Here is a 9,850-nt window from a genome sequence, read left to right on the forward strand (position 1 = left end):
TGACCCTCAGTACCCCAAGCACTGTCACACCTTGATTTTCCAAATAATGCTTCCCTGCTCTCATTGTGGTCTCACTGAAAGTGAGACTGACATGTAAGCGAGGGGGCAAGAAATCACCAGAGACAAAAAATTAATAGTCACTTTTTTTTTTGCCATTCACCCACAGCGAATCGCATGTGAATGCTATATAAATGTCAGTCATAGAATCACTAAACACGTTGCAAAGAGGGGCCGCACATTCAGCTTCTGCTACCACTGAACAGCCTCCAGCATTACATGACAAGACATCTGGCGGTGACAGATTTCTTCTTCAGGGGATGACAACTGCCCCAGACATGGCTGATGATGCTCTCCTAAATTACAGAATGCTACTTTGATAAGGGCTTAGGTAATTGTAATGCTATATTATGTAACAAAAATCATTTGAATATTAGATTCACCATCGAAAGGTGTTTGAGGTTTGGGGAGGTAGAGATAAGTCAGTTACACCATTATTAGGTCATGTCCAGCCAAACAGTATCTGAAGTGACTTTTTTTCCTCATACACAAAGAGCAAATCATGCAGTCTTAAGCCAGATGTCTTTTATTGTAGACTAAGGAAAACAATGAAGGAAGAAAAAGCAAATATAAAGTGACTGTGAGGGGAAAAACAGAGAGTCTCCACCCCCTGGCAAGATCCTCCCACCACAACTCCTGCAGCAGGCCCCCAAAGACTCCTCCCATTTAATGATTCAACACAAAGAAAACAGAATCACATGGCCTCATTTACATCTCCCCTGGCCTCCTATAAGCAATCAGCTGACAAAGTCCTATACTCATTTATTTAAATAATTTATCCTCTGCATGAACTCCTTTATGCTGAGAGAAGGGGTTGAACAGAGCGGCAGAACACGATAGAAGTGAAGCTGGGCAAGGTTGGGAAGCTGAAGGAAGCCATGCATTCTGTCCAAATGGATGGGAGGAAGGCATGATTGGAGTCTATCAGTGCAAGTGAAAGGAGGGCTTGAGAAATGAAAACAGAGAAGAAGCTGGCCCAAACTGAGCAGAACTGGTCCAAAAAAATCATCCTTTTTTGCCTGCCAAAAAATTAGAGTTTTCAACAGTACACTTCAAAATGAAATTAAAAATTCAGTTCAAAACTCAATGAAAGTTTTCATTACATTTCATTTCAAATTTTCCGATTCAAAAATTGTGTCAAATGAAATTCCCACCACCGCCTAAAAAAATTTTTTTTAATTTTTTTTTAAAATAACCCATTTTTCATCAGGAAAATTTTGTGTTTGAAAAATTTGAACCAGCTCTAAAAGTCAGACAGCAAACTGTAGTTTCCAGAGAAATGCATGCCAGTGGAGGAGGCAGCACGCTAGATGTGGGACAGGGTAGATGAAAAAGGGGTGAATACAAGTAGGAGGGTGAAAACTCAGAAACTCAGTCAAGTGAACTATCTTCTGGAGCTCTTGCCTCAGGGAAGTGACAAATGCATGATGTAAAAGCAGAAAATAAATCTTGGAAGATACTTAGGGCCAAATTCTCAGGTGGTGAAAATCAATATGGGCCCACTGAAGTCAGCAGAGACCTGCTGCTTTACACCAACTGACGACTTGGTCCTTACGATTTAATAACATTAACATGACATAGTTTGTAGTCACAAAATGCTGATGAGTGCTAACTAAGCATGATTCAGTTACATTTGTGTCTGAGTGGTTCATTTACTTATCATTTCCAATTTCCTTTTGCTTTAGCTGTTCCTCAAAGAAGTCATTGCATGCTACAGTCAAAGCAGCAACCAGAATGACAAATTCATTAAAATCCACTTCATTGTCTTTATTGGTATCCAGATCTTTCATGATCTTATCAACCAGCTGGGGATCCTTTTGGCACTAGAAAGAAAAAAAGAAAATTAAATTTAAAAAAACCAACAGATTTGTGGACCTTCAGTTTGATGTTTCTTAAATCTAGTTAAGCTTGGCAGAACTCCATTTTTATTTTTTTATAATTTGACTGATTTCAGTTTATTTTTAAACATTTTTCCATTTGTGTCTATTTACATTTTCTCATTGTGCACAATTATGTTTTTAAGCATTTTGTTCTATGTTTATCAATTTAAATGTTCACAGGTATGGGATATTATGGAGAGGGTCAGACAAAAATTATTGAATGACAGTAGATGTTAATATTCAAAGAGTTAAAGCTTTACAACAGTTAAAACACAAATTGTCAACCTCGCACATCAAAATATACCAAGGAAGCATCCTTAAATCAAATTCTTATAAGTTCTCAAAGAGCATTTTTCTTACTTTGCCTAGCTGTAACTTGATTGTTATCAATGGAAAAATATTTTTTCTTTGGTTTGTGTGTGTATGGTGAAATTGATGATTACCAACATGTACTAATGAAAATCTAATCCTTCCAAGCCTAAATATAATCTGCCTGGATATTATTTGTATAACAGGTATAAAGTGTGTTTCATTTTCTTGAACATACACACACTAAACCCACAAGCCTTCCAGGAATTCTTTTTACATGTACTGTATCTTTAACTATTTCAGTGTCTCAAATCTGTACTCAGGTTAACAAGAAAATGACTTAACTGTGGTGCACATCTTGAATGTATAGTTCTGGTATATCATAGTACAATTCAGTAATGTGCTAAAAATTTAAGTAGCATCAATTCTTTCAATCTGTTCTAAAAATTAAAAATGAAGGTGCTGTGTGAAATTTTCATTTAAAATGTCAGTATATCAATATTAACAGGGTTAAAAGCATAGGGCCAGGTTTTCAAAAGAGCTCAGCAACAAATAGGCACTTAAATGAAGCAACCAGATTTGGGGAGCTGTCGAGTGAAAATCTGGCTCATATTTATTTTAAAATAGCAACTATATCAATGTTGTTTGGTTTTTTTTTTATGCTATTTATAATTTCAAGAGGTTATTTATATAGGACCAGATAATGCCTTCTTTTGTCAAAATTGGTAGAACCTTATTTAGCAAATACGGGTCCTACTCAATATGAGTAAGGGCAGCAGAATCTTCCCATAGTAATAAATCAATAGCCAGGATTAAAAAGAAAATCCAGTCCAAAAAATTTCATAAATGGATTCAAAATAATCCTGCTGTTATTATTGAAGACCACAGAATTGTTAGGATTACTAAAATACAGTGAATCAATTATGTACTAGATTCCATAAGAATTTCAGTTTGAATAATTTAAGAACACAACAGATGTGCATAAATTAATTCAAATCAGCAATGACTGTGAGAGCTCTTCTCAGCAATATCTCTGTTCAGTACAGATAGGGAGCTATATTTGGAACTTACAGGATTGCCAATAAACCTGTGAAGAAATGTGTACCATACAACTGTAAGCCTGAAGAAGCCCTAAAAGAGCATGAAACTTTCCCGATGCTGATCGCAATCAGTCTGCATATGTTTGGGACTGCACAGTCATTTCCATTCACTACACTTAAAACTTTCTCTCTCCTCCTGAGAACTATATACCTGTATTGTATTCCAATTTTGCTGAGGGCTGGTCTACACTCAGTTCTAACTAAATTGATTAAAACTGATTGAACTAAATCATTTTTTCTACTATTTCTAGATTGTATTTGGCACTGATGTTCAAACACACAGCTGAATAATCAGTGACTTACGTGGTTTTCATCATTTGTGACTAGTGGTTCAAAGCAAAGGTGCGCATTTTAATATACTCATCAAACAAGACACTTGATATTAGCGTTTTCTCTTTGGCTCCACAAACACAGTTGTCATTTGATTGTATAGTTTAGATGCTGTCACAGCATGGACTTGATTGTATAAGGAAATGCTCTTCCAGAATCCTTCAGTAGCTATTTCCCTCACCCACTAAACCTTAATTTAAAGAGATGTGGAAACTGCCTCTTACTGAAAGGAAGTCAGTGAGTTCACTGGTAAGGAGCTGTTTGAGTTCTCCTTTATTCAGTTTGTATTTGTCCCCTTCTTTGCCTGAATAATGGTGAAAAATCTTGATCAAGGTGTCCATAGCATTTTCCAGCTGTGTAGGCATATTGTGGAGTGGAACAGCTCTAGGACAGAGAACAAAAATCATTGGTACTGTACATGAATTATATAGAACTCAAGCATGTGAGGAGATGGAGCTGTCTGGTGCAGCTGTAAAATAGAAGCTATCATAAATACTGAAAAACATGTATTCATTTGATCCATACAATCAAATGGTGACTTACACCACTAGACTATGATATTAAAACAAAACATTGTACTGCAGACATCATAGATTAGCTCTGGAAAATAAATGTGAAGGGTTAAACGAAAGCTCTACTGTGCATCCGAAGAAGTGGGTTGTAGCCCACGAAAGCTTATGCTCTAATAAATTTGTTAGTCTCTAAGGTGCCACAAGTACTCCTGTTCTTTTTGCGGATACAGACTAACACGGCTGCTACTCTGAAACCTGTGCATCTAGTATGATCAACAGGAAAACATTTGTACAGCAAGTTGAAATCACAGGCATAAAGAAAGCATATTATACCAGTACATAATCTCCTACCTGTTCAACCAAAAGAGTATTGTCAACAGGTAATGATAGCTAAATCGTACGCACATTTATACTGAGAGCTCCCGCCTAGCATACCGATTTCCCTGATGCTCAGAGGGAAATCACCAATGATAGCAGATTCAAATGCTGGAGCATCAGCTTTCACTTTATTGAGTCCTACTGTTCTGGTTTTTTAAGTCACCTGGAATGAACAGGTGTGAGCTTCTGTCCCCAAGTGGCCTTCCAGGGGCTGGCTTCACTGAGCATTCTGTAAAGAGAAGAGCAATTATATCATTAAACCAGAAGAGGGTGGAAATACAATTAGTTGCTAGGAAGCTGAGGATTGGGAAAATAACTAAAAATAGAGATCAGGTGAAGGGGAAACATTGCTTTGTGTAAACCAAGGGAGAGCTCTTACAAAGATAAAGATAACAGGAAAGTAACTGGCAATATCATACAGCGAAAACTGAGCCTTATCAATTCTACAGACTATACAAGAAAATACACACAGGGAACACTGTAGCTAAAGTCCACCTAATTTCTAAAACACATGGACACACACCTGTCTACTATAGTGATTAAGTGCTTTATTGATATCTAGACACACAGATAAAAGCATACTTTCCTGGACTGGTCACAAAGAAAAGGTTTGTTTCTGATTCCATGGGTATTTGTTTACTCTGTTTAATAATTTTTTCACTATGAACTTGTCACAAAAAAATTCACTGAAAGCAACAGAAGTGCTATAAATGGTGCATGCAAAATATTTATTCTTTTATTGTTTGACCTTTTAAAAATGGGCCCATGTGGGGGCCTGGAGAGCAAAATTAGAAGTGACAATGACAAAAATCAACTCAAAGTAACTCCCTCCAAACAAAACCACAATCTAACCTAATCTAATCTCTGTGCATTTCTAAAGCAGCAAACCTTAATGTCTAGGCACTTAGGGCCAGATTTGCAAAAATATTTAGGCACATCAAGATGCAAATAGATACCTAGTGAGATTTCCAAAAGTGCCTAGGACCCAGATACTCAAATGTATTTAAGTGCCTCACTTCCACTGAAATCCCTTTAGGCACACATCTGAATCTTTAGGAATCTAAATTCCTTTGTGAATCAGGCCCTTGCTTGATAAGGTCCTCATCATGGTATGTATGCACTCAGGAGAAAACCAGATCACTGCTCTTACACAAAGGCCCCCCAAGGAAATTAATAGATGAGTCCTGCATCCGCTCCCCAGGTCAACAGACTTGTGCTTGGTCTTTGTCAAACCAAAGAGGGAAGTGGAATTAAGAGTCAAGGTCCCTCCAGTGAGAATCTCCTGCTATCAGCTCTCAGAGTTTGGGAACATGTTTTATCTCCAATTTACGAGGAGAGGCTGAGGGAACTGGGGTTATTTAGTCTGCAGAAGAGAAGAGTGAGGGGGGATTTGATAGCTGCCTTTAACTATCTGAAGGGGGGTTCCAAAGAGGATGGAGTTAGGCTGTTCTCAGTGGTGGCAGATGACAGAACAAGAAGCAATGGTCTCAAGTTGCAGTGGAGGAGGTCTAGGTTGGATATTAGGAAACACTATTTCACTAGGAGGGTGGTGAAGCACTGGAATGGGTTACCTAGGGAGGTGGTGAAATCTCCATCCTTAGAGGTTTTTAAGGCCTGTCTTGACAAAGCCCTGGCTTGGATGATTTAATTGGTGTAGGTCCTGCTTTGAGCAGGGGATTGGACTAGATGACCTCCTTAGGTCTCTTCCAACCCTAATATTTTATGATTCTATAATTCTATTTAGGGTTACCATATTTCCTCATTAAAAAAAGAGGACACTCCACGGGACCCTGGCCCCGCCCCCCGGCCCAACCCCAACTCCGGCCCTTCCCCAAAGTCCCCGCCCCAGCTCCACCCCCTCCCCTGAGCGCCCCACATTCTCCCTCCTCCCTCCCAGCCTCGAAACAGCTGCCTGAGCACTACCGGCTTCACGGTTTGCTGGGCAGCCCCCAGACCTCCAGACCCTGCCCCGGCCGGGCGCTTCCCCAGCACAGCTGGAGCCCGGGAGGGGAAGCGCCCGGCCAGGGGCGCAGGGTCTGGAAGTCTGGGGGCTGCCCGGCAAACCGTGAAGCCAGTAGCGCTCGGGCAGCTCGGCTCTTCAGCTACACAGAGCTGAGGTGTCTGGGGGGAGCAGCAGCAACCGCCGCAGGGGAATCCCCCTGCAGCTCGCAGCCTGCGGGAGCCGCAAGGTAAGCAGGGGACTGGGGCAGGGATGCCGGCAAACCTATTTTCCCAGACATGTTCGGCTTTTTGGCAATTCCCCCCGGATGGGAAGTTGAGGACCAAAAAGCCGGACATGCCCGGGAAAAACCGGACGTGTAGTAACCCTACCTAACTGCCCCCCAGGACTCCACCCCCTACCTAAGCCTCCCTGCTCCTTGTCCCCTGACTGCCCCCTCCTGAGACCTTCCCCCCATCCTACCTGGCCCCCTAGGACCCTATCCCCTACCTGTCTCCTGACTGCCCCAACCCTTATCCACACCCCCACCCCCAGACAGACACCAGGGACTCCCACGCCCCATCTAAACCCCTCTGCTCCCTGTCCCTTGACTGCCCCCTCCTGGGACCCCTGCTCCTAACTGCCCTCCAGAACCCCACCCCCTACCTAAGCCTCCCTGTTCCTTGTCCCCTAACTGCCCCCTCCTGAGACCCCCCCACCCTAACTGCCCCCCTAGGACCCTACCCCCTACCTGTACCCTGACTGCCCAAAACCTTACACCCCCCCGAACTCCCGACCCATCCAACCCTCCCCCTGCTCCCTGTCTCTTGACTGCCCCCTCCAGAACCTCTCTGCTCCTTCTCCGACCCCTTGGCCCCCTTACCGTGCTGCTCAGAACAGCGTGTCGGGCTCCATGCGCAGCCCGACACGCTGCCGCGCTCCCCCATGGAGCGCATAGCCCGGTTCCCCCGGAGCGGTGTGCTGGGCAGGGGGAGGAGCTCCAGAGGCCCGTTGCGAACGGCCGACTGGCTGCGAATGCAGGAAGGGGGAGGGAGGGAGACAGAGGAGGGGAGTGATCTCAGCTGCAGGGGAGAGGAGGGGGAAGCGGAGGAGGGGCTCTCTCTGGCTGCCGGAGCCCCATGCAAGTGGCACCATCCGGCCGGCTGCTCTGTCAGCCGCGCGCGCTCTGCATGGTGGGGGGGGAAGTCCGGACATTTATAAATTCCCCCTGGACGCTATTTTTAACTGAGAAAAGTCGGACATGTCCGCGGGAATCCGGACGAATGGTAACCCTAATTCTATTCCCATTCACCCCAATACCCAGTGGGCATTCTCTCCCTGTGCTACATTCTTTTCCTGTCTCTCTCACCATACTGATCAATGAAGCCAAACACACTGAAAAGCTTCAAATGATACCAAATGCAGCAGTTTATCTACTTGGCAACACAGATTATGCATCATCACTGAGCATCTCTCTCTGGTCTGGCTCCCCAATGAGTACAGAGCCCAGTTCAGAGCCTCTGTCCTGATAATCAAAGCCCTCCATAGGATTGGCTCTAGCTACCTAAGTATTACCTCTCCCTCTTTGACCAGGACCTCCCATGACAGCAATGTTCCAGTGGACCCATGACACTGCTGCCTACCGAGGGGAAGGGAAAGGCTTGTGAGTGTGGAAGACAGAGCTTGTACAGGAGTAAGACCTGCATTATTCAGCTCACCCCCTGCCCCCAGGAGAAAATTCACCACAGGCCCCCAGCACTTCAGAACTAAGTACAAAACTCATTTCATTCACTTAGTTTCTCTTTCTCTTTCTCTGGCACACAAATGTAAACAAGCAAGCAAACAGAAATGCTATGTATAAATCCAACTATTTCTCCTACAGCCTAGGAAGAAACAGAGAGAGATTGTTATTGCCAATTCTATTTTAAATCGGTGTGAGGCACTCATATACTACAATGATTGGAGCCACATAAGCATCTTGATAGATAGACGTCATTTCTCATCTGCATGTCTCCTTTGCCATCAGGGCAAGGTGCTCCCCATCCTTTTTTATTGTACTTACCTGAAAAATCAGTGTAAACATATGGGGCTCAGTTGTGCCTATTATACAAAGACCCACAATGGGGGAGGGGTGTCTCACAGAGGTACCCCATCCCAGCAGGGATTCTAGGAGGCACCTACTATGTAGAGGGCTCTCACCGTGTACTATACCTATGCATGGAATGCAGCATGTGCTCCACTCCATGGCACTATCCACTTGCTCTCCCTTTTGGGGTGGCTAACACCCACAGGGTTCTACTGGGAGGCAGCCTGGTGATGTCATTACCCATGGTTATATAGCCCTTAGTCATAAATGTGGGTATTGTGAGGGGGATCATTCCATTTACTCACCGCTGTTGAGATGGTGCAGAAGGATAGAGGTTGTTTCTCAAGCAGCCAGGGCCATTCAGGCTTGTATCTTCCTGTGATCACTAATACCTACATCATTGCTCAGAAATGTTTATTAATCAAGACAAATAAAAATACCTGAATAAGACTATTAAATAAACAGCAAAAGTTAAGAGCTGCTGCATCCACAAATGAAGGGTACTGAAAACTATGGAACATTCACAGTCGAATATATAATTCAGCATGTATCTCTCTAAACCACATTCACCATCTAGCTACTGAATATTGCAAATTCAATTAGCTAAGCAGAGAAAGCAATGAGTATAACTTTCAGATGAGAGGTATAAACTTTCAGCGCCCCCACCCTCAGGACATGAGATAGAAAGTTATATCTGTCTTTTCCCCCACACCAGCTCAATAATTTATACAATGATATAATCTGCATAGCCCCTTCCAATACTCTGACTACTTCACTTTAGCTAATTGTTTAAGAAACTCTTTATTCCATGGGGCTGGTTTATATTTAATAGCATGATCAGCTGTGCCAAAGCTCTCTTGTCAAGAGATTCTTTTCATTTGTTTCCCAAGAAACTGTCATGAATTCGCTTGGCTCTTCTGTTAGAGGAATCCTGTAAGATGCTGAATACTCTCCCCTTTCAGGGGGCTTCAATGAAAGTGGAGGATGCTCAGTGCCATTCAGGATCAGCAGTGGCTCTCAACCTTTCCAGACTACTGTAACCCTTTCAGGAGTGTGATTTGTCTTGCGTACCCCCAAGTTTCACCTCCCTTAAAAACTACTTGCTTACAAAAATCAGACATAAAAATACAAAAGTATCACAGCACGCTGTTACTGAAATATTGCTTACTTTCTCATTGTTACCATATACTTATAAAATAAACCAACTGGAATATAAATATTGTACTTACATTTCGGCGTATAGTATATAGAGCAGTATA

At 42.8% G+C, this 9,850-nt stretch overlaps 1 protein-coding gene across 1 annotated transcript; it reads right to left on the reverse strand.

Annotated features, from left to right (window-relative positions):
• Positions 1-1,709: 1,709 nt before the first annotated feature.
• Positions 1,710-4,797, reverse strand: S100Z (S100 calcium binding protein Z). Its single transcript, XM_024194091.1, has 3 exons — positions 4,730-4,797; positions 3,901-4,060; positions 1,710-1,880 (listed from the first exon to the last, which is right to left on the reverse strand). Exons 1-3 carry the CDS (start codon positions 4,792-4,794, stop codon positions 1,710-1,712), a joined length of 396 nt encoding a protein of 131 aa, XP_024049859.1. The 5' UTR covers positions 4,795-4,797.
• Positions 4,798-9,850: the final 5,053 nt, after the last annotated feature.

This window comes from Terrapene carolina, unplaced genomic scaffold, assembly GCF_002925995.2.
Source record: "Terrapene carolina triunguis isolate 2854851 unplaced genomic scaffold, T_m_triunguis-2.0 Scaffold69, whole genome shotgun sequence".
In the NCBI taxonomy this organism is placed as follows: Eukaryota; Metazoa; Chordata; order Testudines; family Emydidae; genus Terrapene; species Terrapene triunguis.

What these genes read in the sequence shown, in the direction of transcription:
- S100Z (XM_024194091.1), bottom strand. Translation starts at nt 4,794, where the DNA reads ATGCTCAGTGAAGCCAGCCCCTGGAAGGCCACTTGGGGACAGAAGCTC. An exon ending in CTCACACCTGTTCATTCCAG is followed by an intron (nt 4,061 to 4,729) that starts GTGACTTAAAAA and finishes TCTCTGTCCTAG; the next exon opens with AGCTGTTCCACTCCACAATA. An exon ending in AACTCACTGACTTCCTTTCA is followed by an intron (nt 1,881 to 3,900) that starts GTAAGAGGCAGT and finishes TTTTCTTTCTAG; the next exon opens with TGCCAAAAGGATCCCCAGCT.